Genomic DNA, 17,912 nt, shown 5'->3' on the forward strand with positions numbered 1-17,912 from the left:
GGAAATTTCTGCGAATTCGCTGCGATTTTGCCTAGTTCTGCTTGTCGCAGCGCCGCGATGTTTGGCCTAAATAATCGCGATTTTCTTTTGTCCTTGTCACAGCGCAATATCTAAATCTAATTATGGCTCTAACTTATGAACAAAATAGAAGTTTGAGACTTTCAGAATTTGTTCTTGTCATATACCTTATCGGACCTTATTTGGACGGACATTAATTGAACGCTGGAGGCCCTAACGTTCATTTATAATGTCCGTTCAAATAAAGTCTGTTCATTTAAGATCCGTCCAAGTTAAAGTCTGTTGAATTTTTTTCAAACATTTTTCCACCCCGAACTTTTTGTCCAGAATATGACAACTATGAGTATGAGAACTTTATTGTGCCGTAAGTTAACGACGGAAAGGTTCTCCAATTGGTCTGCCGGAGGCACAGAAAACTAAAATTTCCCAAATTCAGCCAGAATAGAGAAATTTGGTTGACACACGCTTGCAGTTGCAAGTGCATTTCCTTTTGATCGCACGCGAAGCCGGCCGGAGTGCACGCTTCGCTTGCACAAGCAACAAGAGGGGTATACATGATACAACGTGTAGCAAAGATTTTGCGGAATGACACTGACATGGACAGGATATGAGCTCCGCTCAGCAAATACTACTGATATTTTATTAAAAACAGATAAAATAGGGCGAATCTTGGGAAACGAATGGACGAATGGTACCCCTCGGGGTTTTCAAACAAACAAAGAAACTTAACTTATATCGAATTTCTGTACAGAAATCCCTCCACACTCCACAGTCCACAGATTAAAATTGAGGCACTTTTTTTAGTCACGACTTGTAATTGTATATACGTTCACTTACAACTTAGCCATGTGTCTACTTGTAGGTTTATAATTATAACCTACCACTGTACCAGTACCAGGACGCGCGCCGAGTTGGACTCGTCGACGGTCCTGTTGCCTGAATATTTGAAACAAATATTTTACGAGTATCACCCGTTAATGTTATTGTTAAACTTAATGTGTTTACGCTTACTACTGTGTACTGCGTGACGCGCTTGTTCTTGCTCTAACCAGAGCCCTCTCGCTTGCAGTGAAACAAGCGCGTCACGCAGTACGCGTAGGCACATGGCTATGTGAACGCTTGTTCATTGTTTCAAAATACCTTACTCGGGAATATTGTAGCGGGTTAATTTATGACTGGGAAATTTAATGACCGGGAAAAATATGGCGGACTTTCCCAAAACCCGCCAAATTATCCCGGTCATAAATTTACCGGTGGCCGACCTTTCAAGTTTTTTTTTCAGAGGTCAACAAATTTTCAACCGAAATTTTTGTTTTTTGTTACTTGTTAAAGAAGTTAATTTTATTTCAATTTACAGTTATTGATATTACTCAGAAATAGAAAAAAAGACACGTATATTGAAAGAAAAATAAATCTAAGCAATAATAAGTCAAATCTTCATTAAAGCGTATTCTCATTCTCATTATCGCTAATGTCCCCTCCATTATCATTATTGATATCCCCCTGCTGCTGACCGTCAAATTCGAAGTCGTATTGTTGTCTTAACAAGACTTTCATTTTGTCCGCTAGTGGGGCTACTGCTCTGAAGGTCAGCCGGAGCTTGATTTCCTGCCCACCGCTTGGTATTTGGGAACGTCTTGGCTTTGCATCTTCAACTGCTCCAGTAATCAATCCACCGTGGACCATGAAATAGTGGCACAGTTTACTCACTTCTACTTCTAGCGGGATGTGGCCACAAGTTACTTTAACGGGAAAAAATCCCTCTTTTTTTAGTTTACACACTGCACACGAGAAGCGATCAATCTTGAGCGACTCAGCTGATGTCTCTCGCTCCATTGATTTCTTCTATAACATATAAATTGTTTTCTTCTCTACGATCCACTGATTCATGGGCAAGGCCAAGAGAAATGAGAATCACGGTCCATCCTGAAATCTGATTTCTATAACCAAATTGTGATTTTTATAACGAAATTATGGTAGCAACAGCCAATAAAGTTACAGCCCTCCATCCACTGCTTCAAACGTCTTCTCTAGCACATATGAGACTTCAGGTAAAATATGATGATCACCACCCCCTTGGAACCCCATAATCTGACTCGGCGGGTTTTATTATGACTGGTAAAATTGTTGACCGGGAAAAATATGGCGGAATTTTTTAAAACCCACCACTTTATCCCAGTCATAATATTTCCGAGTAAGGTATAACATAGAATAGTATTAGTACCGCCTTCGGCGGTCGCGCGCTACTGTAAGCGAGAGCAGAGAGGGTTGCTCTATAACCAGAGCCCTTGTGAAACAAGCGCAAAGCGCGTCACGCAGTTGGCAGTACGCGTAGACACATGGCTATGTGAAGCGAGAGGGCTCTGGTTAGAGCAAAAATATATACAGTGTGTTAGAAATCTGCCCCAAAACAAAAATCAGCCTTCAAAATTCAGGTTAATGTGCATAATAAACTAACCATCTGCAAAAAAATCGCAATAGTTTCCCCATTTGAAGTATCTGGCACGATTGAACGATCATTGTACGATGATCAACTTTTATGCTATCGTCAGAGTTAAAAATAAGACACGAAATTTTAAAACTGAAATAATAAACTCTATACAACATACAAACATTGTTATCTATAGTATTAGTGTAAATACCAGAATACAACAGCGTTATTATTCCAAACTATCCATTCCAAATAAATAACTGCATACACATTAACTCCACTCAACTTGCGCTGTATAAATTCACCTAAGATACAATGATATCCCCATTTACCATGCCCCGACATACTCAAATTTTGAAGACCTACTGACAATGTCAAATTTAAAATTACATCACTTTTCAAGTTACAAAGAAAAGGACAAAAGACTACCGCTACATCAAAAGTCATGAATCATGTACTAGGACACATTGATCATGGGGGTTCAGAACAACAAACATCTTAGAAAACTGGCTATTTTACTTTCGTCAGAAATATCACATATACATAGGACATAGAAAAATTTCTCGCAGGTGGAAACATAATTGACAATAACTTCCCAAAACCTAACCTAAAACTAAAGTTTATTCTTTACATAAATAGATTTTTGTAATGCTAGATGCTAGAAAATAACGCAGCAAGAGCAATGATGAATTAGTGATCTTGCTGGTCATTCTGCAGTCCGGCTTGGAGTCACAAGTTACTTCGTATAAAAGTAAAAAACGATCCTCGAATCACAGTACTCTACCTAAAGTCAAGAAACAGACCAAATCACGTCGCCGAGCAACGTTCTATATTAAAAACTAACAAATTCCACGAACTTAAAAACATGTTGTAGAAATAACGCCGCGATCAGCTCGTGTCGGCGCAAAGGAAATTGAATCTCAAGACCCGTCTTTATCTCTTTTTCTCTACGAAAAAGTATAAAAACAGTTTGTCGTGGTGGTTCAGTCCACGTCCTGCTCGACAGATTCTAAGTGTTTCAGGACCTGTTTGAGAGAGTTCAGTGAAGTTCGGTCCTGGTCGGAGGCAGGAATCCAGGGTGATGTAGAGTCCGTGGCACGGAGAGTGGACTGAATGAGGTGAAAGAGGTGGGCGCCGTCACCAGCGTCGAGTCCTGACACATCCTGTACTGTCTGCTCCTGTGGGGAGGCGTCCTGGTCAGTGAGAAGCTCTTACAGTTTAAACATGTTCACTTGTACTGCACCGCGAGGTGCCCATATACTTACTTTAGCTGTTTAAAGTTGAACGAAAATAGATTATTTAAACCCTCGGACGGGAATACTTACATTTAGATTTGAAGTTGGAGCACTGTTGATTATCGCACTCAGAAACCCTCCAACGTCTTTCCTTTTGATGGATTTCGCGACATTGAGGAGCGCTTGAGCTGTGTCTGGATGCATCGACTGAAGATCCCTATCTTTTGGGTGGGAGAGTCTCAGGGAGTAGAATCTAACAAACATAATCGTCCTGTGGAGATAGGATCAGTTAGACTCAGCCTGGTACACACCTGACAGTAATATTACAGCCACTAGAGTCACCTAGACGGGCCGTGCTCAGTTACAGAGCACAATCCCAACAATTTGTACGAATGTGCGTTCGGTGGTTCATATTATTACAGCCGGTCTGAAATTATCACTGTGTGAAAAGTGATAAGCGGTGATCTAGAAAGACTGACGCTCCTTTAATCCCCAACAAAGCCGTGGAGGTTAGGCTAGACTAACACGTTAAGGGGCCATTATATAATTTGGGTGCGAATTGCCGGTAGCTAATTCGATAACCTTTCAAATCATGTTTACTGGAAAGAAGGCGACCCTAAAACCAGCCGTGACTTAACACTCCTAATATGATTTACATCTGAGATGCAGCAATTCATAAACTTATTAGCGGCCGAGCCGTGCCCCGTGTATTCTGAGTTTCACTCAGACTGCCCACCTTTATCACCTTTAATGGACACACAAACTTGAGGCAGGTGTCATGACCTGGCTTTTACAATCTCATTGGTAGAATATTCTCCAAACTTGCGCCCGGCCAAATTATACAACTTTAAGGATTTTAAAAAGAAAATCAAAGAACTTACATCAAGATAGCGGACTGGATTGAGGGTTCGTTTGGCCACTTCAACGCCACTTCAGATAAGATATGTCGGATAACATCTCTGATAGTGTCTGGTATCTCAGATACTGACTTTATCAGAGCGTCTAACACTCGGTTTCTGTCTTCCTCGATCAGTGATTTCAGTCTGTCCTCATCCAGATTAGTTGTCTCTGATCTGGCCTGAAGTACGTCAATGGGTTAGGCTCTGACTCAAATCAAACGATAAATAAAACGACAAATTACGAAATTATAACGTGCGAAATTAATCGAATTTGACACCGGGCTCGATAATGTTGTATAATCGTTTCTACGGAAACTACAGGTTCCCACAACTTCCAGGTCCAGTCATGGGCGATAAGAAATATTCCCACAACATGTGCATGCTGAAACTCACCTTGACTCTCATGTTCATATCTGCGACAATGCCCGAGAAAACGTTATCCCAATATACTCCACAAGGTGGAGCGTTGAGGATAGCGACCATCAGGGCGGTGGTGATGGTGTTGTCCCTGAATAAAGAGCCTTTGTCGTTCTCAGGATGTCGGGCAATCTCCTCCGATATGAGCTCCTTTATCAGGTGCACTTTGGTCTTATCGTACACTGTGAGCAGCACTGAGGGACGGGAGGAATGTCAGACTTGAGTTTATATCAAACCTTTCAGAGACTTAATTTTAAAACATTTGCTCAGATGATAGGGGAGGAAACGTGGAGGGCATTTTATGTCAGTGCTTATTGAACATGCACCTGAGAATCTGAAATCAGGGCCAGAAATAGCCAAACTTTCAACCCCGCTTAACCCCAACATCCGTATAATTTTAAACTTACCATTAGCGAATGTTTCTCGCGAGTCCTGGTTCCAATGAATGTGCCTTAACAGTTTGATGGCTCTGAAGTTGTCCTTCTGAAGCTCATTCACCAGATCGTGGTAATACGATGACTGTAAAACTGCGTGATCACGGTAGTAAAGCTCCAGTTTCAACCTGGCCTGGTTATTCTGAAACACGAGACAACGTTAGAATTTATCGGGTATAATGCCATTTGTATAATTTTAAAATAGGAATTCGCAAGAATGCACCTTAACATTGATAAAGTTAATACGTGATCAATTTCAAAAGAAATTAACGCAAAATAAAGCCGACTTAAATTCTATTAGAATTGTACGATAAAAAGTATATAAAACCGATAGTGGTGCACATCGTCAGCAGAACTCCAATAGAACTCCGCAAACGTGACCCAAAAAGTAAATTTGTGTGGGATTAAAAAGGAAATATGCAATGTTTTCGGTTCTAACCTGGCCCTTGATGTTGAGGGTAGGGTAAAGAGTCTTGAAAGTCATGTTATCAAGTTCACTAAGGGGTACTGTTGCTGCATCGAGCTCGCAGGGCTTCTTGTTCTTACTGTAACACAACTTTACTTTCAGTTCGTTGCTTTTACAGATGTTACTGTGCTTACAGTGCAAAGTGCTGTTCCAACAGAGTTTCTTGGGGCTGTGAGCGTTGGGTGTTCGTTGCACGGTGGAGTCATCGAATCCAACTTGGCAAAACACTGGACCGGGCAAACTAACGGGAGCAGGTCCGTCTACCTGGCACACTTTGATCCTGAGGTTCTTCATCCGTTTTCCTGGTCGGCTGGGTCCGTTGTCAACCGGATATGGCTCGTTCTGGAGCTTTGCTAGCAGTTCCTGTGTGAGATAAGATCATTAAATTTTCTTTAAGTAAAAAGGTTTAGAGAAAGAAGAATCAAAACATATTTTACTGATGAATACACTGAACTGAAATAAATACAATGAAATGGCGAACTAACCAAGTATTTGTGGTGACTGTCCACCTCAATGAAATGTCCATAAACCTCTCGGTTCAAGCCCGTAACAACGATCTGCAAACAGAAAGCAGAGTTGAACATGCTCTTGTCAACCTCGTACACTCGGCAACTTCTTAGCGGGATCAGCTTCTCGACCTGCAGAAAGCAAATATGTAAAACTTTGCAGCTCCGCCTTCATTTTTATGTCATCTAATTCCAGAATTGTGACGACTGCTGGGGTGTTAAAACACGGACGAAAGTTGCGTAATTTTCGGCATTCGGGAAAGTGAGACTTTTATCAAATGATGTCAGAGATACTTAAATGTCAAACAAGCTTATCAATAAACCTTATTCTAATGAAATTACTTTTACCGATGTTGAAAGACGGGCGTTGATTTTCGGTAAAGTAACACAAAGAGATGATGTAAGATTCACTTAAAACTTTCCCACAAAATCTTAATTTTATCGCAAAACTAAGAAATGAAATTATTGCTAATTTCAAGAACGGAAAATGATGTACCAACCTTCTCTCCTTTTTTATCAGTACTCTTGAAAACAGCATTGTCTCCGTCCGTCTCGAAGAATATATTAATTGGTTTCCACTCTTTAGCGGTTGCTGAAAATGAGACTGTTTAGCATGTCACAAGACATTATTTGATTATTTTTAAATTTAATTAAATACAGTTTAGACGCGAACACCGGAAGTCGGGTGAAACAAGAAGAAATAATAAGATAATTTGAAAGAATTTTTGTTGAGGTGAGAAAACTTCTAGAAATAGAACTTCGATTTGAAGGAAATTCATTGAACACGCACAAAAACGACGTTTAAAAAATGATAAACACGTACAAGGTCTCCATCGAGCAGGAATCTTATCATCTCGTACTAAAGGTCTGTTCTGAGGGTTAGATCCGTAGATAACACTCCGGACCTGGAGATAAGAATAGTTAGTAAAACCTCACAAACATGCTGGTTCGTTAATATTATCAGCTTTCGACTCAAATCAGTAGTATAAAACATGGAGTTAAGTTAGAATCGGAGTTAAATCTGTTATTTATATTTGACCTTGCAAGGGAAAAAGAAGAAAAACTTACGTTTTTTCGTTTGACAGGGCTCAGGTTAGGGTAAGATTTTCCCTTAGAGTCGATACACTGAGTCAAAGATTCGTGGCTCTGAGATCCCATCATATATCTACCATCCCCCGTTGGGAAGATCTGAGTAGACTTTATATCAGTTCCTGTCTTGATGTGCATACAGAAAGTGTTGGTGCCAGAATTCGTTATCACGTATCTTCCGTCGTCCTCTGAAATAAGAGCAGGTGTCAAAATCGAACAGGATATTAAATCTTTACATTTTGGGTGTAAAATCAAATGAAGCACGTCAAAGTTGAGGGCAATTAAAGTGATTGTGGTCGGATGGGATGTGATCAGGCACCAGAGATACTGGTGAAATGAGCTGTAATGATGTGAAACAGGAAAAGGGCCGTGTGACTGTGATAACGTACACGACAGTATCACAGCATGTCACATGATTATATCAGACAACCCCCTGTACAGGGAACAAATCCAAATTGCGATCTGAGTTAATTTGTAATTTGTGTGCTCCCAATAATTAAGATATCCCAGGAATCTGCGGTATCCGGCTAATGGAGGGCCCTATTTCCGGGTAAAGAAGGATTCTAGGTAATGTCCTGGTCCTGCGAGGGTAGTCTCGGTCAGGAATGTGACCCGTTACTAGGGGCGACGTGACGACACATTCATTAACACATGAGGGTGATCACGGTGGAGGTGTGAGAGTGTGTAGAATGAGTGTAAACTGAGAGAGGAGGTGGCTACCTGCTGATTTGTGCCAACTGTAAGGTCTTCTTCTCGCAAACCGAAGTTGAACCATCATCAATAAATCTAATTCACAAGTACGTTCATTAGTTACATAATCAATTATAACGTCATTAAAATATAAATCTAAATTAGCAGTGGCCAGGTTTTACAGGGCAGTACCGGGCGTTTTAATGACTTTAATTAGATAATCACAAGATTAGTGCATGACACGGCTGAGTATCAAATTTGTGGGAAACGAAAATCCGGTACTTGGACGGGTCAATTTAGTACTTGACGAGAGGTGGTGATAAGGAAATCTAGATGATAACGGGCAAGAGAGCGACTGGAACTGACAAAATAAGGCGCGTGAAAGTGTTAACCAATTTATAAGTCGCATGCCGCGACCATTATGTCATGCAGAAACCGCAGCGATATTAAGAAAATATAAAATCCCCCAACAATAAGAGTTAAATCTCGTTTTTGTTCTGTTCTAAACAGGCTAATGCATTGATAGCGGATGCAAGCAAGTGCATGAATAGATTTAAAAGCATTACAATAAAGAGCGAGCGAGAGATGGAGAATTGCAAGAGAGTACACGTTACAATGTGCAGCTGAAGGCGGTGTATCGATATTATATAGAGCAAGCAGTCCAGCACATAATGCCACGCCTCTCTATAATAAGCGTGTATATTGCTTAGTGCTTTCTGTGTACCACGTGGGTGGAAGAAGTGCACGTGCGTGGGACACGTGACCAGCTTGTATCAAGGCAACGCACGCTCAGCAGGCTTGCTGCTCCAGACGCTATACCGGTGCCCCGGCAAGTTCCGTGTCATGTGGGAGAGAGAGAGACGCTGTGATTGGTGGGATTGTGGCGGGTAAGTCACAGATTGGGCACGTGACATCCTGATTCTAGACAGCAGCTAATTGCTCCAAATTATTCTGCCGTGTTAGATTCGGTTTAAAACTCATTTCCCTAAATTTAGTCGCAAAGTTTACTGCTGCCTTCATCTGTTGCCCTATTAGATGCAGCCGTGCCGCGCCTACAATTAACACAATTCTGTTAACGAGGGAAAGAGAAGAACGAGGCCAGACCTGGATAGCAGAGATAACCTAGATAACCGGTCATATAACTGTTGTAAACTTGGAGACAACCCAGAACACAACCCACCAACTCAACTTTTATGTTACACATGAGCACGATCCTAGATGAACGACATGAAGTAATGTTTCTTAAACAGTAAGAAAAAAACACAGCAGAACTGCTATTAAATGAGATAGTGGAGATATCAGCTGATAAATAACGATAAATAAGGGTGTAACTCAATAGTCGTATTCATTAACCATATAAAATGCTCTTTTATGGAGTTGCCCATTAAAATTGTACTGATCCGAGTTTTCAACACCCAGAACAGTTTAAAAATGATCCAGTGAACCAGCACACCCAAAGCAACAACTGTCAAATTTAAAGCATAGCTTTTAAATGGTGGGTTTTTATAAATAGGTATTTATACCTATTTGAGGAGATCATCCCTGTACTGATAAATACTGAGAAATTATAGCGGATAGACCGTGATTCTAAGAATGCAGCAATTAGACGAAGTCTCGGATAGTAACAACTTGTTTAGCATTGGACCAACTTAAAAGTGGACCTCAAAGCTGCATTTCAAATACGTTATCGTGACTTTGTCACAGAGCCCACTGGACGCCCTCTAAGCTGCATTTTCAATGCGTCAATTGAGCCCTTTGAAGCACAGTTTATCAAGTAGTTCAAGCCGTCTTCATTGGTTGGTTGTAATACAGTAGAGAAAGAGAGCAGTGATATGTTCTCTACAAATCAGGTACAAGCAAATTATGTAGTTCATGCAGATTAAAACAAGAAGATCGAAAAAGGTTAAACCACTCAGTCAAATAACGATGACAATGTTAATTTATTAAATTTTGTAGTACCTTTTGAAGCAAGTCGGCTCCGAGGCCGTTGCAGAATCTTCATCGTGAAGGGTGTCAGAAGCAATACCATTCCGGGGCAAGCATAAAGCTAGAAACGAAAGAAATGAAATGAAATATGTCTGCTAGTGGCACCGTTATCAGTTATATATACTAAAAACAAGGTGAAATTACAATTTCCAAAAACCAGCAGCAACCCCCTAGTTTAAAACATATTAGACAAATTACATTCGGCTTTCCTAGAAATATTACAGCGCTTCAAACAAGGGACCATGTTTGGAAGATAAGAGAGCAAATGCAGGCGGTTCTTTTATCAAGGTTACCCCGCATATTATCCAGTTATTCAATTTATTATTCAGTCCTTCTGGAAGGCATGTGGTGTCTATAATTCTGATTAAATAGGGCACGATTTCGTCTTTCAGACCATAATCGATACATCAGAAGTTATGACAATGAAAATATGATCTAGAGAGGGAATTCCAGGAATGGTAGGAATTAGGAGCATTTTAAAAACACGAGAGATAAACAACGAGAGCTGCACAACAGTATCCACCGCGCATACAACAAGAAGGTGAAACTAAAACCGGCACGAGTCTCAACAGCTGAATATTATATATTTGAATCAGATCACGCGAGCCTAACCTAATATTTGCAATAATAATGAAATCATCAAAAAGGCATTAAAAGACGGGTAGTTTATATTAGGGCCCTTATCACGGTGGGCAGCGTGGGAAAGACCATTTTTTCTGTGAGATAAGAACCCCTCCAAAGAGAGTGGGACTATAAATAAGTAATTTAATCTTTTTCAGTAACAAGGTCACCGCGTTATTGGTGTCGTTGTAAAGCGATAAGACCTTTGGTTTGAGTATAAGACCGGCGTATAAGCTGCAAAAAGCAGGCCCACAACTGGCATGTTCCAGGAATATCAATGATGTAAACAGAAACAACCGGTTAAGGGCGTGAGAAAAATTAGAAACACGATAATTTAGCGTCAATAGGGTCAAAAAGTTATGGCCGGTCTTGCCTGTAGAGAGGAGAACACACAGAGGATTACTGGTACAAATTAAACTGATAGTGATTGGTCAGAGAGCCGAAAGGCATGGTCTCGGTACCTTTACACAGCAGTCTCCAATTAGGGTGCTTCAGAACTATGTAACCGATAATTGATCAGGTGACCCAACTAATCTTGGAGAACAGTTCAAAGTGCCGCCATAAAAACAATCCATAATCGGCAATTAAGTTCCGATTAAATCATCATCATCCTGAAATATGCAGTGGTATTTCTGGAAACTAAAGACTATATTCGAACCAAGTGGAAAGATGATCTCAAATTGTGTCTAAGTGGTGTAGGAGGAACGAAATCATGCAGGCAAAGCGAATCAACGGCTATGAAATAATTTTTTATAGCTGACAGAACGCGACAAGCCATTAAAAACCATGACTATATAAGGAGAAACAAGCAAGTACACCTGCCAGTTCCTGACTGGGGGTTTGTGGGTGGTCCACCATCAGCCAGACACGTGACCAATCCTAATATAGCTCACCTCTAAATATGGGTTACAGTCAGGAGGTTGAGTTACTATTCTGGGTATCATTCCCAATAATAGAGTCTGAGCGAGCGCGAGTAAGGTGTACTGCGCGGGCGGACACTTCGACTACATCATGATCATGATAGTTCTGACTTGATTTGGTTATTACCAAACTCTCACACTAACAATAACCTAATAAAGGTTACGCTAGATGGCTACGGTTTTATTTTAGTCCTGACTCCGAAATAAGTGTGACACGTAATACTGATAAGCAAAATAACTGAAATAGACCAGATGGCTCTACTGTCTGCTGCATGACAATGCGTGACCCATATTATCAGATCAACTTTTAAAACACAAATTTTGTTTGGAAACAAAAATTTTTCTCGGAAATGAAACCTGGGCATGCAATGTCGCATCTGATTATATTTTAACAGCTTTGAATTTTAAAACAACAGCGCTGCATTAAAATTCTTCCTGCAGTGCCGTGACAAGTTCGGTGTTCACTGAAGATTCAGAAACATTGGTTGGTAATGGCACCTGCCAGTGCAAGGAGTAAGGACCCAAGTCAACACCACAAACCCTCCCATTTCTAACAACAAGGTGTGCTCCACCGCCTTTTGGGCTCCACCCCTGGAGTAAGGCAGATACACCCAAATTTGAACAGGAAATAAATAGACCAGTCGAGCAGCTGACTTGCTCCAGTTCAAAGAGGTGCCACCCACGACGCTAAGGGAGGTACAAGAGAGCCATTAACTGCAATCCTGGGAATGACAAGCTGATATCATGTGCTGCTGAAAGTCATGGATCTGAGAGATGGCGGCTCTACAACCTGCACAAATAGTTGAACTAGAATGGCACAAGCTGGTGAAACATTTGAGAACTGAGAGAAGCTGAGTTAGAGGTAATCAGTGCACCTAAATATCACCAGGCTACCAGTGGGGAGGCGTGGCGGGAAGCCACTAAAACCAAACCAGGTCAGGTAGCCAGGTCGGGCTGGCCGGCAGGTCCGTGCATCAGCCAGCCACCAACTCCAGCCCTTGCTGCTGCTCACACAAGTCATATCCTCCACTGTGCAGCACAGGGCGTCTCCTCCACCTGACCTACTCTGTGACTACATGTGACTATTGCTGTGACTACATTAGCAAGTGCCACGTGATCCCGGCGTGTAGCTACAAATGAGGAGTATACAGCTGAAATTGGGAAGCCATACAAACTGGACTGAAGGCAGGAAAGTTGATTAAATGTATAGTATCTGAGAGAGGTGGGGAGATCAGTACAGGCTAGAGTAATGGCAGCAAGGTAGCAGTCAGCAAGGTAGCAGCCAGCAAGGTATAAAAACCAACAAAACCAACCGGACACACAAAGACAAGCTATTTTTATCCGGGTACTCTCACTTTAAACAAAAATATCAACAGCTATCCCTGCCATAATTAGCCACTAATTAATGGAAATAATTCCTAACAATTAGGTGTTGCAGGGCCGCATTGATATGACGTCTCGAACGTTACGTGCCTCAGACCGAACTAAAATGACAAAATAGCAAGAATCTCTTGAAATTAACTAAAATATGTGTTCAATAAAAAGGGCGTGGGCTCGAGACTTCGGTCAATGTGACTCATCTGTAATGAAAAACGTATATAATTCACTCACAATGAAAAATAGTTCTGTAATGATTTGTAAGGCTGCTGCATTGTATAACACTGATACCCAATTACAAAGCTAGTAAAGAATTCCGCCCACTAAAAACTCGGCGCCGCGTCCTCGCTGAGGATTACACAGTAACGTAACCTATAACGCTGTAATCGTTATGTTAATATTATCCAGTAGCAGATTTAACTACATAGTAGAGTCTTACGTAATCAAACTTTAAATTACGTCAAAATAGTGTGAGGCAGTGATATATTAGAAAAAATGCAAAATAACGTCACACAATTATAGTGGCTAGAATGTAAAGGTAGAGAAGTGTGAAGAAATGGGGACGATAGTTGAATTAAGAGCAGGCACTGAGGCTCAAGAATGGGCGCAGCTCTGGGCTGATCCCGCTTCAGCTGGATGTTAATGTCATTACCAAACTACTGATATCATTTCTAGGGTATTGGGACTAAACTATCAACCCTCCAATCTTATCAGAGCATCTCAATGTCTAACTCAGGCGTAGAAAACGCCAGCTCTGTTGAATGTAATGCCAGCTTTGTGCTGATTTGTGCTATTGTCAGACTTTGTTTTCGACAATGTACTTGATCTGCATTATCTCTGTAATTGAGCGTACAACAAGAGATATTGGCAGAAGTCAAAGTAATGTTTTGTTCTGATGTTTGGTTTTCTGGGTAGGATTTGGGCGTTGTCCTTATTATTCCATGTTTAGAACGTTATTCCATGTTTAGAACGTTTATAATAAACGAATTATTTTAAAGAATGATAGGCTTCTTGGACACCGGTAAGCTCGGTAAGGACCATTGCGAAATAACCACCAAGTTTCAAAAACGGCCATTAAAGTGGTCGATTCTTATTTGCTAGCCACCCAAGAAGCTTCGCAGGGAAGTAATTTCAAATTTATCAGGTAAAAACTTGTGCTAAAACTTGTGCTAAAAGACCGTGTCTGAGTCAGAGAGAGAGAGTGAGAGAGAGAGTATCACAATCACAGAGAGAGAAAGTATCAGTGATCTCTGACTTACAACAACAAACATAAGCTGGACATGTACAACCACACCCAATAATACACATAAACACTACAAAGGATATCAGATCATAAAACCAAACATCCCGGGACAACGGAGACAAGCTATAATTACACATAATTACATAATTACACACAATCAGGTCCCGGTAGGACCACTGTAATTACGTAATAAGACTGACCCTTACCTTTGAGAGATGGAGACTATGAGTAACCAGCTGGTGACCACTGATTAGCCGACTGTATACAAGCTCAGGAATAATATGGACAAGGCTGCCACCACGACTGGTATATAATAATGTAGGTACATCTTAGTGGTTGTGAGCAACTTTATAATGACAATTATGCAGGGTGTGGCTATAATGCAGGTCCGGTCACGATGTATAGTAGCAGGTTGTATACAATATCATATACATCAGCTACAACTTATCAATCACACTTTATTACGCTGTGTAGGTACATATTATATATTAAATAAATCACACAACTACCACTTTATACTGAACACAACTAGTTTGCAAAAGGCAGAAACAGAAAAGTGGAAATGGATAACTGTATAAACGAGCAGATGTGAATCTCATTTAACATCCTGTCGATGGGCGGGGAAACGTGAGGTAAATGCTAGAACGTAGTTATGCAAGAAGGAACTAGAGCCATTAATTCCGATCTACTCACAACAAGAAACCATTACGACACAGGAGAAGTAAGCGAAACCAGTAGAAACTTGTATAAATGAGAAGGGAGCACCTACTGTAAATAAGAGGGTGAGGTAATCATATCAAATGAACGGTGATCAAATGAATAAAATAAAGTGACCATTCATCGCTGCGGTAAATTTTGAAAAAATTACCAGATCAAATCTACGTGGTAATATATATTAAGCGGGCCGTATAATAGGATTAGCCAGCGTAGAAGCTGTTTGTTATTAAAACTGTCGAGGGGGGTGTACGATGAACCCGGCGCCATGAAAGACTACAGAAAATATCAATTTCTTTGGGAAATTCTGAGATTTAATACCAAACAGAGCGATAACAAACAATATGCATTATATGATGACGAAAGCAGATGTTCAGCTTTTCGTTATCATCACGAACAAAACATGATCTGAAGTAGGAACTCGAAAATATAGCGTACGAAATTTAATGAAGGAGTCCTGTCATGAAGGAATGTGACCTGCAGTGCCCTAAGTAGGGAATGTAGCGAACTTGTTCTAGAATACTGCAGAAGAGAACAAGATAGAACTGACGAAAGGTAACGCTAGAATGTGGAGTTAAACTTCGAGGGGTGGGTGGCAGGCGAACTGGGCAGGGCTAGTCCCATCTCACCTTGCTAACAGATACCGTACAAGTTTCATTAGCGGTTATCATGAACAAGGTCACTTAACCTAGACCGCAGAACGCGAAGCTTAGCAGCTACTTAGTCCCTCTTGATCAGCGGAGTGGACCTCAACCAATCACTGTGCTCCATCACGGCCACGTGATAGGAGTTATCCAATCAGAAGGCTTCATTTTGGTCACGTGACAGAGTTGATCAGACTTGGTATTGTTATGAACAGTACTCGCTTTTCAGACTGCTCTAAACGTTCGAATTATAGTCCCGGCAGGTCCGATTAAATGGAAATTAACGGATATTCAGGTTTAGATCAGGAGAAGAACAGGAAAACGAAAAACGAGACCAGCGAGTAACGAAACCTTGACCGCTGATCAAACCACGGCTACACTTAGGTCACTGCATACTTTAAGAGCTTCATGAGAACTGCACAGGACAAGCACCAGGGCTGTGGTCCACAAGGAATGAAATTTGAGGACTGCCCTTGATCGGTTTATAAGCATAGGGCGGGACGGAACGCCAGCTTGATGCTTCTAAGCTGCACATGTAGCCACAAACGAAATTGTGATTCCTAACGGCAGAGTGGACACATGACCGGTGTGAGTAGAGTTTCCCCGATCCACACGACAACTGGAACTAAGTAAAGAAAATGCCGCGCCTTTAAACACCACCACAACCACCCCACTAAAACATACCCAAAAGCTATTCAAATATAAAATATTCAAACCATAGGAACACCTCGCATTTGAAGATGACGTCAAGCGAACGAACATATGGTAGTTGCAAAGGTCCCTACCCTTGCAATACAACTGCGGAACACGTTAAATAGCTGCACTTGCAATCAGGCAACTCACAATGAACATTCGAATATTTCAATATGTCGCAGCAACGAGCTGACTAACATAATATGAGCGGCTGGGAAGGGCACACCCTCCGTTTATAGGAAGGCTACCAACACTGGCAACTCCACTTATCCTTCACCCCAAATAATTGATTTACTGATAAGGTGGATTATGGCATGGGAACGATGCGCGGGGCACTGCCCGGGTTGGTCAAGTACCGGCACTGGTTATAATTACTTAAGTATTAGCGAATTGATTATAAATGAAGGATGAATGACCTGGTAAAAACATGGGAGCTTTGATCGTAACTTGTCCGTGTCTCCCTAATGCAGCAGCATGGCGGCGGTCTGGGCGATAAGAGGCAATTTCCCTATCACTCAAAGACTGGAGTGGGCATTTTCTTGGTAATTCTCCAACTATTCATCGGTCACACTGATCGTGATGCAATCAGTAATCGGTAAGCGCGGGAGAGAGTGTTAATGCTGATATCATCTCTTTTTCGACCACGGTTTGGTCAAATGAGATGACAATGATTGATGAAGTGCGCACGTCCTATTAATGACGTGGGACGTCAAAAGATCAAAGGCAAAAGGTTTGCACAAAGTGAAGGTTTGCGAGAGACTGTAATTTCTCTGAGAACAAAGAAACTACTCCTCTTTTTAAGAACACTAAGAGAAAGAGAAATATCTCAAGCTCTGTTTGACTTTAAATTAGCACGAAAAACGCCCAAAGGGCGATAAAGCAGTAAAAATGGTCTGAGAAGAACAAAGTTTCCCGAAAAAATGCGGAACGCCGAGAACCCATAGTTCTCAAACAGCAGAACCACACATGAGAAGTTCACCAGACACAGAAAGCACACAAAGTTTAAAACATCAGTTCAACATATCCGACCGACTGGTCAGTGTCTGTTGTAGTTAAGCAAACTGTGGACGAGAACAGCACTGAGAGAAAAGCGTTAAGGTGTTAACACGACACTCAAGTTAGGAGAGCTCCCACTTTCAACTTGTGTGGAGAGAGAAGGATAGTGGCGAGCAGAGAGAGAGAGAGAGAGAGAGAAAGAGAGAGAGAAAGAGAGAGTCGAGAGAGAGGACTGACCACGCCCTATTTTGACAGGTGATAAAAGGCTGCAGCTCACTGTCCATGCTCTCACTAACACTGCCAATTTTACTGATTTTTCCTACGATACACATTGTACGAACTATGCACGGTATGTGCTGCTGAAGAATGTTACCTGAGAAACAACTGATATGAAGTGCAGTGCTGAAGATCAACTTCTGAAGACGATATAACATCTCGTGCAGGGCTGCTTGATGGCGGCTATGAGACCAGCGATTATTTGGTGGTGATGACGACGATCAGGTCGCAGACTACGAAGCAGACAGGCAAGGTAG

The 17,912-nt window shown here is 41.3% G+C and overlaps 1 protein-coding gene across 1 annotated transcript in view; it reads right to left on the reverse strand.

Annotated features, from left to right (window-relative positions):
- Window positions 1-2,591: 2,591 nt before the first annotated feature.
- The window catches only part of LOC134815360 (ras GTPase-activating protein 1-like), a 37,453-nt gene continuing 22,132 nt past the window's right edge, over window positions 2,592-17,912 (reverse strand). Inside the window, exons 7-16 of the mRNA XM_063823883.1 lie at window positions 7,475-7,683; window positions 7,230-7,311; window positions 6,907-6,998; window positions 6,386-6,538; window positions 5,874-6,263; window positions 5,408-5,576; window positions 4,977-5,194; window positions 4,566-4,762; window positions 3,775-3,955; window positions 2,592-3,627 (exon numbers count right to left, since the gene is read on the reverse strand). Of these exons, the coding sequence (XP_063679953.1) occupies window positions 3,433-3,627; window positions 3,775-3,955; window positions 4,566-4,762; window positions 4,977-5,194; window positions 5,408-5,576; window positions 5,874-6,263; window positions 6,386-6,538; window positions 6,907-6,998; window positions 7,230-7,311; window positions 7,475-7,683 (1,886 nt within the window). The 3' untranslated portion in view covers window positions 2,592-3,432. The remainder of the gene's footprint in view (window positions 3,628-3,774; window positions 3,956-4,565; window positions 4,763-4,976; window positions 5,195-5,407; window positions 5,577-5,873; window positions 6,264-6,385; window positions 6,539-6,906; window positions 6,999-7,229; window positions 7,312-7,474; window positions 7,684-17,912) is intronic.

Source organism: Bolinopsis microptera, chromosome 5 (genome assembly GCF_026151205.1).
Source record: "Bolinopsis microptera isolate Bmic1 chromosome 5, MBARI_Bmic_1.0, whole genome shotgun sequence".
NCBI lineage: Eukaryota > Metazoa > Ctenophora > Tentaculata > Lobata > Bolinopsidae > Bolinopsis > Bolinopsis microptera.